The sequence below is a fragment of the Gigantopelta aegis genome, chromosome 6 (assembly GCF_016097555.1).
Source record: "Gigantopelta aegis isolate Gae_Host chromosome 6, Gae_host_genome, whole genome shotgun sequence".
NCBI lineage: Eukaryota > Metazoa > Mollusca > Gastropoda > Neomphalida > Peltospiridae > Gigantopelta > Gigantopelta aegis.
In genome coordinates this window covers 49,797,285-49,813,824 of record NC_054704.1, presented here as the reverse complement: position 1 = coordinate 49,813,824, position 16,540 = coordinate 49,797,285, and the positions used below count along the sequence as shown (strand labels likewise).

The following is a 16,540-nucleotide window of genomic DNA, read 5'->3' as shown; positions in this document are numbered from 1 at the left end:
TTTTGTTAGCATGACAAGCACGGTCAAGACATTTATTAATTAACATTATTTTATGCTATACAGTCAATTCTACATGTCTTCTGAATGCAGGTGATGGAACAAAGGAATAAAAACCATGTACAACAAAAAACAAAACAGTAAACTATTCCTTGTTATAAAAGCGCAGGAATTCGACAATTTTAATGCTTGCCACACATCACTACTTTCAATTTTTAATCAATTTGTCAAATATTAAACATCAAGAATCAATGACTGCTCTACTTTGGTGGTACACAGGAACAATGTAATTAAAACTTGCACTTTCAAACATTTGCTGGTCCGATCGTCCTTTTTTTCTGGGGCCGTGTTTGATGGTATTTATAATACATGCAACTGAAAATTCAACCGAAATAACTAAAATTAAATATATATATGTATAAAAAAAACTGATATATTTCTGATAAATTAATGCATCAAAAGTGTGTAATTTATTATTAGCCGTTTTTATATGTAGACACCAATTGCAAACTGTGCGATTTCACTGAAATAAAAGAAAAAAACTAATTTGGTATGCATCAAATACGATTCAGTCAATTCAAATGATAAAATTCTTCCACAGTTCTATGTATACATTACTCTTTCCCAGAAGATAAATATAAAAATTTGTATTTAATTTTTTTTTGGTTTTTTTTTGACAATACACCTGTCCACATACATATCCATGCTGTCCTCGATCCAAGATCAAACATTTTTGCATAAGGATGAAGTTTTCAACTGGATATAGAGGAAGCAGAAACACACTTCATAAACTAAGGTCCAAACATTGCAATTAACACAGGTTAAAATCCCCTATGACAATAAATGATTATCAAAGAATTGTCAAAAGTTTTTCAGAGTAAACTCGGGAAAGCTTAATAATTTAACAATCCAAAAAGTTGGCAGCCATTAAGAGTTCCAGGGCAATTTCTGGTGCTATCGGAAATTCCGGTATTTCTGTCGAGCTGTTGGTGTAGCGGACTTTGTATGTGAAATACATGCAGACCTTCTGGAGAACGTGAGATCTGAAAAGAACAGGGAGAAGAAGTTTCATAAACAAAATGATGATAATCATTGAAATGAGGCTAGAAAAATTTACAGAGGGCAGACAGCAAATGCTGCTTAAAAATTATTTTTAACAATTGGTCCCACAATCAATTTATGCATTCCATCTTATTTTTCAGCACTTCAGAAATATCGAGAATTACTTTTTTTCTCAAGGGGTAAAATAAGATGAAATTGTGTATCGGAGTCTGATAAAAAAAAGAGTTACATTATTACTGTTAGCAGGGTTTCATCACCCATGTTTTTAGACTCCGATAATTGGCATCATTCCCCACCATTCACAAAAGGCTATATGATATTTTTTATTCCCAATTTTGGACTAAAACATTCCCAATCTGAATGTAGATATTTCTTTTGTTTATTATTAGATACAGATATATTTTGAAATCGATATGTAACACTTGACAAACACCCCTTCCCTCACCCATAACATTTCATAACATAAAATAGATATGTTAATTTGAATAAATACAAGTACATGTATGTATAGTATTACTCTTTTAAAATCTAACTTGGTTTACTAAGATGAAAATTCCCTCTTCTGGTTTGTAAAACACCACAAAAATTCCCCCAGTCAAAACCATGGGTGTCACGGCAAATTTTAGAAATAAAATCCTGGTGTTAGTTTAATTTAAAGAACTACTCCTCAATATTTAACATGTACTTCCCGATTAAAATTTATTAAAACTGGAGAGGTAAAGATTACTTCCCACTCCACAAAATTAATTTTAGGCATGTTATAATTAATTCAGATTTATTACATGTGGCCTCAGATTACAGTTATCTTCCCATTTGGTTGTCCAATATCCGGAAGTTTGACCGTGCAAGTAGTCTGCTGTTTGACTGTGATTATTTCATGGCAGACAGCTATGAAGTGGCAACTGTTTGACTGAAGTGACAGGGGATAGCATGTAGTTTGTAAACATGTGTAACTTGTTGACATTGAAGACTTGTTTGTGGTAATTCCGGCCCATGCAAAAGTAGTGCTTTTTGTGTAAAATGGGTGTACTCCGGCCTGGTTTAGAGGGTGTGTCTGTTTAAACCAATATGCTGGGAGAAAGAGCTGGACAACAGGGGTTGTCCTTTTCAGGGTATGTGTCCCCCATGCAGGCAAAGGTACATACAAAACTTCACGGGCCTGCTGATATTAATAAAAATGTTATAGCCACTAAGGCTATATAGAAACATATAGCGAAATTAATTGTGGTCTGAGGCCATGTGAGACACATCTGTTATAATGCATTAGAAAGAAACAATTGGTTGGTTAATGACACCTCAGCTATTTAAACTTACGGCAACTGCAAAGATGATAAAAAAAAATTACAACTCCTCATTTTAGTGCCACCCAAAAACTGTTCATTACAGAAAAACAGGTTCTTACTTTTAAAGAACTGCAATGCTTTGTCACAAGTTTGTGTAGGGATGGGACCATTTATTTTTAAAATTTTAAATATGAATTTTGAAATTTGGTCCACAGCACTTTCCTCCAGGACGTCAGCTATCACACATATTTAATAAACTATTTTAAAAGAAACAAACTTGTTTTCAATAGTCACTTAAATAAATGCATCATAAAAAAAATAACAAAAGGACAAAACTCTGTCTTAACTAGAAAACAAAAATACCATTTGTACCATGTTAAGCCACCACAATAGCATAGCAGTAGAATTGAGTGCTGTGATTAGCAGAAATAAATACTCTCGCTTCATTGGGATTCCAGAGTGCAAGCTACAGAAATGCTGTTACATGTACCCTTTTTTAAAAATCAAAATAAACAAATGGAAAAACAGTGCACCGAACTGTGGGCCTAAATCCGTGACCCACAATTAATCATTGCAAATTCATTTCAATCTTTGCACCTACCCTGTATATAATCAAACTCATATACAGCAAGGGATCTTCAATATGTAAGTTCAGGAATCATTTTGTTACGTATCGTGTCACGATTTGCTATGCAAATTTCAGTGATCATTACACAATTCTAAAACATTAATGATTAAAGAATAGGGGCGGAATGTAGCTCAGTGGTAAAATGCCCGCCTGATGCGCGATCAAACTAGGATCGATTCCCGTCGGTGGGCCAATTCTCGTTCCAGCCTGTAATCCATGACTGGTATATCAAAGGCTTTGGTATGTACTATCCTGTCTGTCAGATGGTGCATATAAAAGATACCATGCTGCTGATCGAAAACAGTAGCCCATGAAGTGGCGACAGCGGGTTTCCTCTCTCAATATCTGTGTGGTCCTTAACCATATGTCCGATGCCGTATAACCATAGATAAAATGTGTCGAGTGCATCGTTAAATAAAACATTTCCTTCCTTTAAAAAATAGTTCCTACTCTATTTTCAATTGATAACTAAATTGAAAAAAACCCACAACGATCGGTCTGCACACTGGACATCAAAGGAAACAAGCCGCATAACGCGCTGTGTATGCAAAAGCAACTGACGAAACATTTACAACAGTTACCGTAATGTAATTTAACAGCCTCTATTTTGTCCCATACCTGTATCCATTTGTATGTTTAATACACACAATAAAACTTATATTTTATTTGAGCAATGGAAACATTTTAATTTTTTTACGGATTCGGCAATCTCTGATTGATAAAACCCCCACTTATTTTGCGCCAAATTTGTCATGTGATCAGAACGGTCATTCTGTCTTTTGTTTCCACTAACTATCATCTAATATTTTGTCCTCAATTGCAGATATAATTGGTTGCAACTGAGTTTTACTTTCTGTCATTCTGTTTATTCAGCGGTTCTTTATAAAATATTGTAAACTTTTCATTTTGGGGGAATACCACCGCATATAAAAACAACGGAATTGGGAGTGTTTATCATTAAAATCATTTATCTTGGGTGCCAAATAATATATACACCACCGTTACAAAAACATAATATATTATCACAGCGATCGATTCATTCGGTGAAGATGGAAATAACAAAAAATGTATCCAACATTAGGGGATCACTCTACAAACATCTTTATTGTTTTTCGTATATCTTGAAATCTTTATTGAAATAATAATATTAAAACTTTGATCAGTTCAGCAAAACCGGAACTGCCCGTGAATGTCACACCGATAACATCTTCGTTTCAATTAAAAGAAGAGTATGCTTGTATTTTGTATACACTCTTTTGCACTTTTACGTAGGCAAAATAAGGAGTATATTTTTTCACAAAGTCTACCAACACACAACAACATGGTAACCAAGCTGCCTCCCCCACCCCTTTTTTTTTTTTTTTTTTTTTTTTTTTTGAAGAGTGTGGCGTCGCGCGGCTGCCCTCCTTTAATTTTCACCCAGCGAGAACACTGATATGGCTATGAGAATGTGTGGAATGCAATACAATGGCATGATTTGTTCAGCACTGGAATTAAGATGCATAATGCTATTATACTTTATTCTTTAGTCTCATCATCATCATCCAGTTAAGTGTCAGACATGTACTCAGGTCTGGGTCGAGTTTGACCCTCGATTACTCGAGTCCAATATTTTGGACTTGTGGAGGCCCTACTGATAACCACTGTCGCCAAATATTGACACAAAAAACCATAAATCTTCAAATTTGGACTAAAACTTGAGTTAGCATATAGGTAATTATCAAATCAATTTATTCTTTCAACCTAGTCAATTATTCAGTAAAAAAATGCACAAATATTACTTACGGTATCTCTCTAAAATTAATCTCGTTTGTCTCATTTTCCGCAAACTGACCTGTGAAACAAAAAATTATATCTCAACATCACTTTATAATACACATCTTTATCCAATCAACACACACAGTCTCAAATCTCAAAATTGGATGTATCTTAAAATAACATATGATCAGTTGACAATTAAAACTCTAAATACAATACCAATGAACTCAAACCAATATAAAAATATCCAATACACATGAAATATATATTTCAAGTAAGAAATAGGAGAATTATTGTTTCATTAACATTCCACAGCAAATGTGTCCCGGGATGAGGATTGATCCTGTAACCTTTCATATTTCTTGGAAGAAAGTAATTAAATCCACACCCCCACCCCAAACCCACCAAGTGTCTCCCTCATAAAGCAAATTCCATAGCATCTATCACTCATACGATGACGACTGATTTTTAAAATCACTCACCTGGACCACTAAGCATGGCCTTAATCGTGCCAGATGTGAGGGCGTGATCCCGCTTGACGATAAACTCGTGGCCGTCTGATGAAATCAGTTTGACATACATGGCATCTGGGCCCTCACACCCCCCATAGATCTTCTCCTCTTCCCCCTTCTCATCCTTGTCCGTCATGTCTGGCGGAAAGAGGGAATAGGCTTTACCTACAAAAAGGTTTTTAAAATATTATTATTCCAAGACCATCAGAATAAGTCAGCCGATCATGGATTCTCTATTAATAGCAAACGCGATGGCATTCTAGCAACTGTACCTTGTGTTGAACAAAATGACCACTAATATTAACTTTTTGACTGTTAAAGCATACCAGTACATAACTGCATCTGGCCTGCACAGCTACCATTAGATTGATTTAGTTTAAAATCCATTTTGCCTGTCACAAGAGCATGTAACACGTATTACGAACATGCACCACGGTGCGCAAGATCTCGTGCCACTGCCGTGGTAAAGTCATGTTCTCGTTACTATAAATAACATTTTACAGAATTTCCACTTTCCAACGAATCAAAACTGGCGTTAATAAATTATTGTTCAATTATATCAATTTGTTTTAATGTTTCACAAATATCAGCAACAGATCACTCAATAGCTGAGGATTAATAAATCAATGTGCTCTAGTGGTGTTTTTTTTTTTTACAATGGCAATTTGGATATAACAACAAAGTTACCCAGGGATGAATGTGGTTGTTATAACGAGGTCTAACTGTACATGTATATCCATAGTTTTTCTTCTTAAGTTTTGCATCCAGTGCTTTTCACTCCTTTCATTAGGGGCGACTATTGTGATAGTTAAAATACTATTGTGATAGTATTGCAATAGTGTTGTGACCAATATGTATGCATGCATGCATGCGTGTATTTGTCTGTCTGAGTGTGCATGCATATATGTCTGTGTTTGTATACACGTATATCTGTGTTTGTAATAATGTCACTAGTTGGTGAAATTATGTGTTGGTTGTAGACCATATTTCACTATGCAATCTATCGAAACTATCGATAGGTGAGCAAACAATTGTGATAGTTATCGATAGTTGAATTAACTACCGATGCATTGCTATCAAGGCACTGAATATATCAAAATATCGATAGTTACACCACTACCTTTTATACACCCTTAGGTTTTTTAGTCAACCTGTTTTGTAAATTAGCTTCATGGTGAGTGGTGTCTGTATGAACAATATACTAGTATTCAGTATATCGTAACCATATAATTATAAGCCATTAACCTGTCAACTTTAGTACAGGGCAATTCCATGAAAAATGATAGCTTAGGAGGGAAACAAAATAATTCCTGTTATGCATATATTTTTTCACATAGAATTATTTGTTAATAATCATTAAACCATAAAATACTCAGGTTTTGTTTCAAAACTGTCGTATGACCATCTTTAGTTTGTGCTATTTGCTACTGAAATTGTACTGAAAACTTTTTTCAAAAATGTCATTAAATTTGGATGAATACGATAAACCTAAGTATTGCATTTTGTTTCTAAGATCTTAAAGGTAATTTCCAAACAACACAAATTAATAAATTTTGAATAGATTTTAACTTATAACATGACCTCATTGCATCAGTTAACTTTTGAAGCATATTTTTATTATTGCCCTCCTAGTCCTACAGTGTTACCGCATATTGGGTTTTTTCATATTCTCTTAGTTCTGACATGGGTACACCACATGGCAACATAATAATCTAAGAAGGCACACCAAGAATTAAAATTTGTTGTAACTGACATAAGACCCCAGTTAGTAACTGATGCAACACATTAGCACATACATCAACTCAACGTAACACTATTTCTGGACAGATACATGTACACAGATGATAGCAATTTGACATCCATCAATGCACATATCCGTATAGATATATTTTGTGTAGCTTGTGATGTAAGAGGCGTGAAGACATTGTTTTATTAGATATATTGTAGTGTGTGTGACTTAAGAGGTAGAATTTTTTTTTATTAGCTCGAAATAATATAATATGTATGGCACTGTTTATTGTAAACCATAAGGATAATGTTCAATAATAATAATAATCTGTAGTGTGTTCCACTCATTTTGGAAGCTAGCTAGAATTATTTTAATTATGTCAAAATGGTACAATTACCCAGATTCATTATAAAGTTAGTTTCTGGGACTACTACTGAGTACTACAATAGTTATATATAATCAGTTTTATTTTATTCCACATTGTTGTGTTTTTAAAATGTTTTTAAATGTTTGTAGTTATACACAGGTACACACGTAGGGCCTAATTGCTTAAGATTTTTGTGATTTGGTGACATGTCACCTACTTTCCAATCGAACACACTGGAATGTTCCATATTTGGAATACTTCAGCTGATTACAATTTTTCCTGATCAGGGCTCACGCGAGCCCAAACTTAGTTTTGACAAGCTTGACTTCATCATACCAGTCGCTACAAGGCGAAATCGGTGTCGCTTTCTGTACACAACCAAGGATGAATGGTAAAGAACTTGAACTTCCAACTATGTAGGACAGGAAGTGGAAGCAGAAGGAAAAGTTATAACCCTGGGCTTATCTTTTTAAACCAATTCGCTTATTACTCTTCACTGCAGATTGCGTGTAATTTCTTGCTCGGGTGACTACAACAAATTGTAGAATTTTTGACAGTTAAGATAGTTTCAGTGTAAAAAAAATTCATAAAAAATTAGTGTTTTTGTTTAGGATTCAATGAAAACAAAGTTAAATTGTTCTCAAGCACATTCCCTTCAGAACATGTCACTGATTTTCAACTTTCACTTTCAGCTTAAGGCCTGGAAATAATTGTTTGGCAGTGCTTGTCGAAATCACCTGTCATAAATGAAAATCTGCGTGTCACCAAATGTTACTGTTGTCCTTTATTAATCATATACTGTTACATATACTAGTATGTACAAGTTTACATGATGCAGTGAATCGCCTCTAAACAGTACCCTAAACCCATGGACCAAATTTGGCCCAAGTAAGTTCGATCCATGGGTATCCAGTTTACAGGGGGGATTGAGGTAAAAGTCTTTGTTGTATTCTGTTCAGTATTAAATATGGAATAAGTAGGCCTAATAAAACTGTTAAATAACAACTACACTCAAATGTGGATAAAATGGTGCCATTTAAAAACACTTACCTTGGGAGGTAGGTTACCTGTGGGTGTGCGGTTTTTTAAACATCAAACAAATAAATTATTTATGTCAGCCGAAATGTTCCGAGTGGGGAATTCGGAACTCAATTGCAACTCAAAGGCATTCCGAATATTCACGAGCTAAAGACTATTGTGTTATCAAGACCATGTTTATTTTAACTCTCAAACCATGATATTTGTATAACAAATTGCGATGAGAAACTGATTTCGTTGGGGGGTTTTGTTTTTAAGTACAACTAATTGCTAAAAATTATGATACTGTTTTGTAAAAAAATATTTTACTTGTCCGCCGGATAACCACTAAGGTAAATTATGCTTGTCCGAGTAAATTTTCACTTGTGACAAATGGACAATTGCTTATTTCGAACACTGCTAAATTATTTATCTTTCACAATTGTCAGAAACAAGACTGACAGTTACATAATTGATTCAACCAATCACAAGTTGTGTTCATTTATGTCCATGCCTTCTAAATGGGTATGTATTTTAACAGTTGACCAATGGCAGTCGACCTCTTATAATTACTGTTGCGTGAAGGATATTGTTTGGAACCAGACATCAAATGCGATTATTTATAAATATATTTTCCAAATAATTATTATTAAATGGAATTTTTTTTTATATATATATATATATTTCCAGGACTTTAATTCATTTTTCCAGAAGTTTTAAGCACTTTCCTTGATGAAAATAAAATTTAAACACGTTCAAGGTTTTCCAGGATGCGTATTAAGAATGTTAAAACCAGTCTAAAAATACCTTTTCCGCATTTTAAAAATTATAGTAATTTGTTTTAATTTAAACTGAAGGAAAACACAGACAAATGCTAACAAACAACAAAAGTTTTACACCTTAACTGAAACTGACAGTCATTCCAGTTCACAACTGTCACCAAAAATAATAATAATAATAATAATAAAAGCGAAATAAGATCCACGTGTGTGTGTCTACCAGAGAAAAAAAATCCATGTAGGCAACTTAAGCCATGCATGACATGACATAGCCTGAGTACTCTGACTGTAAGACAATCATTTTCGAGTTAAGTGTTACAAAAAAATCCACATATTAATCACTAATACACTTACTACAGAAAGAAACCCGACAGCACCCACATTCAGCTACGCTTCGTGACACTCCGTCGCAACAATTGCAAAGCTCGGCGATCTATTTCGAGACGTAGACCACGTGATCGCGCACTGGGCGATTCCGCCTTGTGCAGCAGTTACAGGGACCGTCTCATATCAAGCGGTTATTATTTTCATAAACAAATCGTCAGTCAAAAAAGAACTTGTAAATCAGCGACAAATATCATTGTCGTACTGTTAACTGCCAATGCGTATCGATGGGTAATCTCATTAATTGTGGCTACATTCTACGCTGAAAAAAGTTCTAAACCTTTTTTTAAAACTCCCACACACCCTCTCGTTCTGAGTACAGTTTGTGGCCCTGATCAGAAATCGTGGTAGCGTACTTGAACATCAAACTGATATAAGCAGGTTAATTCCCGACATCGGACCTGGCAGTCATTTGTGGCCATACATGCATACGGCGAAACTCATCGCCATCGGTCCCTAGGCGTCAGCTTGTCTACTATGACGGAACTCCTGTCTACAACTGATCATTGAGTATTGTGTTACAGAATCGGTCTTTGTTCAGTTGTTGAAAACAATTGGGCTGTGTTCTACGTAGGTTAATTCATTGTCAATAATTATTAACTACCATACATATATGTGATTTACATTTGCTTGGATAAAACGATCGTTCATATGAAATTAGTTATTAAGCAAACAGAATACTTACAACCAACCGAAAACAAAATTTGAACTATTTTTATTACTTAATTTACTAGTATCCTACCGCCTTTTTCTTCTTTATTTTTCTTTTTGCTTTTTAATGAGATATTACACCACAGTTTCACATTTGAGTCATTTCCGCATATTTCTTAGGGAGTGGGTTTCAGCTCAGTCGTTTGAGTGTTCGCGTCGCAGGATCGAACAACCTCGATGGATCCATTCAACCAATTGATTTCTTTGTCGTTCCAACTAATGCACCAGAACTGGTCAGTGGCCTGTGGGAAAGTACATATAAAAGATCCATTGCTAATGTAGCGGGTTTCTTCTCCAATACTCATATCAGAGTTACCAAATGTTTGACATCCAATAGATAGTGATTAATTAATCAATGTGCTCTAGTGGTGTCGTTGAACAAAACAAATTTCAATATTTTTTAGTTTGATCTGAATAGCAAAACAACTATAAGATAAGTTTTAAAGATCGAATGAGCTATGCACCGATTCAATTTTGATTTTGCAGTAACAAGCATTGCCATCCTTCCCCTTAACGCCTCGGAATACATCTTATGATACCCCATCCCCTCAAGAGCGTTACGTAATTGTTGAAAGAAAAAAAAAAAACACACACACACACTCTACTACTGTACTAATGACTAATTCATAAAACATAAAATAATCAAATTAAATTACTACTTACTTTATCTTTCATAAGAGGAGGCAGTACGTAGCACATACTTTTGCCGTATCCTGTCGATAACACCCAAATGTATCCTTCAAATTCAAAATGGAATCAATAATGTGTAATTGTTTTGGTTTAATGACGTAATGAAATCCAAATTCATCCAAAACGGCATTAGCCAACTCTTCCATGTTGTAACTTCGCTTGATATGAGACGGCCCCTGTAACTGCTGCACAAGGCGGAATCGCCCAGTGCGCGATCACGTGGTCTACGTCTCGAAATAGATCGCCAAACTTTGCAATTGTTGCGACGGAGTGTCACGAAGCGTAGCTGAATGTGGGTGCTGTCGGGTTTCTTTCTGTAGTAAGTGTATTAGTGATTAATATGTGGATTTTTTTGTATCACTTAACTCGAAAATGATTGATGTAAAGGTATTTGACGTCAAACATAGGATTGTTGTGGTATTAGAGCGGGACTCGTTGCCTACCGTTTGGTAGTCAGGAATTGCCAAAAAAAGACATAGGTTGGTCTCTGACTGTAATGAGAGCGTGTTTATGTCCAAATGTCCGTCTAGCTCTCTTACAGTCAGAGTACTCGGGCTAGACATGACAATGTATGCATCTGCTGTAGTGCTCCTTGAGAAAATTATTCCGAAACTGATCACGACATGGGTCATGTGTGATCGTTCATTTTATTAGTAATATGTTTTAACAAGGCAAAACAAAACAGTCTTAAATAATCCTGGGACAATAGTGTAGCGTTTATGTGCAGATTATAAATAACGGGATCACCGGTCCACATCTACTGTGCCGAATCACCGGACATGCAAATCGTTTTCTATACAAGGGGGTGTCTACCTTTGTGGACAATTTTAAAATGTTTATTTACTACAGACATAAAACAATTTGTAGGCATCTCAGATTATGCACTGCTTCATTGGTGAGAGACACATTTTATTAAGTATTTCACAATGAAGTATTTCACAATGTTCACAAAGATAATCATAATGGGACTTTGAATGCTTAGGTGCGCTGATACACCGGACAGCACTGTATAAACTATAATACAGTATTACTGAGTCATACAGCTGATACTAATACTATTAGTATTACTAGTATCAGCTCTAAATAATATATCAATATAGCTATGCTATTACCTTTCCTACGTTTTATAATTCATGGACCCTAACATTAGTTGTTTTTATAACTGTTTGGAGAGAGAGAGAAAAGAGGTATGGTTTCAAACATGATATAATTTTGCATATTACACTAATGTTATGTGACTAAATCGTCAAAATCCACGTTTCCATTGTTTTCTCCGTCTAAATTTGAAAAACTAAAGATCGTAGAAAAACCTACATGGATAAAGAATAACTATTAAGTCGCCCATATAATTAAATAATAGGAAAAAAGTATGTAACCTATTTTCCACTTACCGCAATAAAGTCAGATCTTTCAGCGCAAGCCCCTGAATTAGACGACACAAAACAAGCTCTCTGTCCTTACCAACAAGTGACCCGGATGTAGATCACATGACTTGTTGTAGTTATTTGTAATGCATTAAGCATTATGATTCTTTCGCCTGCCTGGTTGCTTCTGTTTTCTGTTGTTGTTTTAAAATTCACCAGTGGTACTATTTATAAGTAAATATTATTTGTATTATTTCAAATCAAAATAATTGTACAGTAGTAGTACAAAATGGACAATATGACGTGTACTACTGATAAGAGTAACTAAACATGTATACAGTTATATAAAACTGACCGGCCACAGTTTTCTCAATTCTTTAAAAAAAATAAAAAAATCTGTAAAGCTTTATTTCATGTTTTATACACACACACACGCACGCACGCACGCACACGCATGGTATATATATATATATAATAGACAAATCATTAAAAAGTAAATATAAAACATGAAATAAAGCTTTACAGAGACAGACATATTCGGTCTAGCTTAAATCATACATATAAGCACATTCATTTTAAAACAATTAAACAATAAGATGAATAACAGTCTCAAGTCACCGAGTAAACTGTTTTATTACACACCAGTGTAAGATATTGCCCACGTCATAACAATCACACAATATCCAACTAGTGTAATATTGACGTGACGTAGACCACTTGATGACCCTGTTCGTAGAAAAATTATGTGCAGTAGGTGTCGACATCTGCTTACTTCTGCGTTCCCGCTGGATTGCAGTTGGTTTGTAATAAATAAAATACTAAATTAGCTTCCCTGTCATATCATTATTATGAAATTTTTATAAAATGGTATGACAGGCAAGCTCGTTTAGTATTCTATATTAAAGTGAATTCTGTAACAAGTAGGCCAACACATGAAGTTATACTCGTTTAAAATAAAAAAAATAAAAATCCATCATTATTGAAAGTAGGAGTGCGAGTTTTCCCCTCATCAATTGAATATAAGGACGAATAGAGGGCAATCACGCCATTCAAAAACTAAAGTTGTGTACTGTGTCTATAATACACACTTTGAATTTTTTTTTAACCAGACATCACATACCTTTAGTTTGATCCTTTTCGAGTTCACTCATGCCATTAAACTTGTAACATTTGTGATACTACAAACGCCACAGAATTAACCCATAAATATATATATATATACTGATAGAAAGAAATAAAGGAACACGCAAGTAGTAACATCAAATGTTGACTACAACCAAAATAAATCCTCGTCCACCAGTATCAGGAAATTAACCGTGTTACTGGACGTCAACCCCACAGTACTGACATGCAGTGCCACAATATATTTTATACAGACGTAATTACTCCAGTAGTGAATTACATTTGGTCTCAAATACCACACGTCCCCTTATTTCTTTCCATCAGTATATATATATATATATATATATATATATATATATATATATATATATATATATATATATACTCTTCAAAAAAAGAAACGCAAAAGGGTACAAATGGGTTATAACTCCGATTTTATGTTTCCTATCGGTTCATGCTTTTTGAATATAAGGTCATTGCATGTCCCAAACACATTCCCACGGTTACATTCGATAAAACGCAGCTACTGTACAATAAAGTTCCAAAATGTGAATATTCGCAAAAACGCAGCCACGTGCAAACCATGTCACCACTGCACGTGCGTTGTCTGCACGTGCAACATGAACACCGACAGTATAAAAGTGCAAGGTGTTCGCTTGCCTGGCCTCTGTATCTGGCCGACAGTTGACAATCCATGACATGCCACGTCTCAGTGAACCGCAGAGAAACAATGCCATCGGCCGACTAGACGCAGGCGAATCCAGAACGGCCGTTGCCAGGGCATTCCATGTGTCCCCAAGCACCATCTCCAGACTGTGGGACCGTTACCAGCAACATGGATCAACACGTGACCTCCCTAGATCCGGTCGACCACGGGTCACTACCCCCGGGCAGGACCGCTACATCCGGGTACGCCACCTTCGGGAACGATTGACTACTGCCACCTCCACAGCCGCAGCAATACCAGGTTTGCGCAGGATATCCGACCAGACCGTACGGAACCGCCTACGTGAGGTAGGAATTCGTGCCAGATGTCCAGTTCGAGGTGTCATCTTAACACCACAACACCGTCGACTCCGACTGCAGTGGTGCCAGATTCATCGACAATGGCCTCAACTGCGATGGAGACAGGTGTGGTTCAGTGACGAGTCCCGATTTCTGCTCCGACGTCATGATGGAAGATGTCGCGTGTATAGGCGTCGTGGTGAACGTTATGCGGCAAACTGCGTGCAGGAAGTGGACAGATTCGGCGGGGGTAGTGTCATGGTGTGGGCAGCCATCTCACACACTGGCAGAACTGACCTGGTCCACGTGCAGGGCAACCTGAATGCACAGGGCTACATTGACCAGATCCTCCGGCCACACATCGTTCCAGTTATGGCCAACGCCAACGCAGTGTTCCAACATGACAACGCCAGGCCTCACACAGCACGTCTCACAACGGCTTTCCTACAGAACAACAACATTAATGTCCTTCCTTGGCCATCGATATCACCGGATTTGAACCCAATTGAGCATCTATGGGACGAGTTGGACCGACGCCTCCGGCAGCGACAACCACAGCCCCAGACCCTGCCCGAGCTGGCAGCAGCCTTGCAGGCCGAGTGGGCCACCATCCCCCGGGACGTCATCCGTACTCTGGTTGCTTCAATGGGCAGGCAGTGCCAGGCAGTTGTCAACACACGCGGAGGCCACACCCGGTATTGACTCCAGATGACCTTGACCTTGGTGGTGTGTCCTATCACTTACTCACAATGGACTAGAGTGAATTGTGAACAATCCTGCAACATTTGGTAATTATCGGACTCACCATTCAATAATTAAATCAATTCTCCAAATGTTACGACAATGTGGTTTTGCGTTTCTTCTTTTGAAGAGTATATATATATATATATATTATATATATATATATATATATATATATATATATATATTATATATATATATATATATGTATGTATATATATAGTTAACTCCAAAATGATTAAACTATTTAGGTCTGATACATCAAATTCAGGAAACTATATCAATGCATTTGAGACACAGTACGCCTAAGCCCGTCCCACATTAGCGCAGCGCGTTGACAGCATGTCAGCAGTGAAACGTCAATGTCACCCTAGGGGCGAGACGTAGCCCAGTGGTACAGCGCTCGCTCGATGCGCGGTCGGTGTGGGATCGATCCCCGTCGGTGGGCCCATTGGGTTATTTCTCGTTCCAGCCAGTGCACCACGACTGGTATATCAAAGGCCGTGGTATTTACTACCCTGTCTTTGGGACGGTGCATATAAAAGATCCCTTGCTGCTAATCGAAAAGAGTAGCCCATGAAGTGGCGACAGCGGGTTTCCTCTCTTAATATCTGTGTGGTCCTTAACCATAGGCCTATGTCTGACGCCATATAACCGTAAATACAATTTGTTGAGTGCGTCGTTAAATAAAACATTTCTTTCTTCCAATAATACCCGAATTAAACGAAAGTGTCCGAATCTCAATAGCATTACTACCAAACAGATTATATATATATATATATATATATATATATATATATATATATATATATATATATATATATATATATATATACCATCGACGTCCCATACTGCGTTCAGCTAACGACAAAATCACGAATACGTCTTCCTCCATTTCAACTCAATTTCTACCAGTCAAGTGGACCCGATATCGGTAATTTTAAGGAATATACAAACACGACTTAGCAAAATTAATGGTTTTAAGGTCTTGTAAAGTTTTGTATTGAGATATGTACTTATCTGAACTTTATTGCTAATGAAAATGTTCACGAACTGTGAAGAAAAACCTCACAAATGAACGACAAGCAGACGGTAACAAATCGGATGTTGATTGCGCGAACCGCGCATGAGAAAACAAACTTAACGGAGTTGGAAGCATAACGCAGTTAGGGACGTTGACATGGTCGTACTTTGTGATAACCTAATCGGTTGCGTACAGTTCTTCCACTGATTGGCCATAACACAGGGATGTATTGGGATGTTAAACTTGTCATTTCCAAATGATTCCACGTGTTCCCGCTCGATATTGAGGATTGGTTAACGTGACGTCACGTGATGACTCCCTAAACATGGAAGATCCCTAGTATTCCTAAACTGTCGAGAACATCTCC

At 36.4% G+C, this 16,540-nt stretch overlaps 1 protein-coding gene across 1 annotated transcript; it reads right to left on the bottom strand.

The window, feature by feature from the left end:
• On the bottom strand, positions 1–12,462 carry LOC121374954 (elongin-C). The gene is made up of 4 exons (XM_041502101.1): positions 12,309–12,462; positions 5,211–5,405; positions 4,756–4,804; positions 1–1,040 (listed from the first exon to the last, which is right to left on the bottom strand). The coding sequence occupies exons 2-4, from the start codon at positions 5,374–5,376 to the stop codon at positions 899–901; spliced, it is 357 nt and encodes a 118-aa protein (XP_041358035.1). The 5' UTR covers positions 5,377–5,405; positions 12,309–12,462; the 3' UTR covers positions 1–898.
• Positions 12,463–16,540: the final 4,078 nt, after the last annotated feature.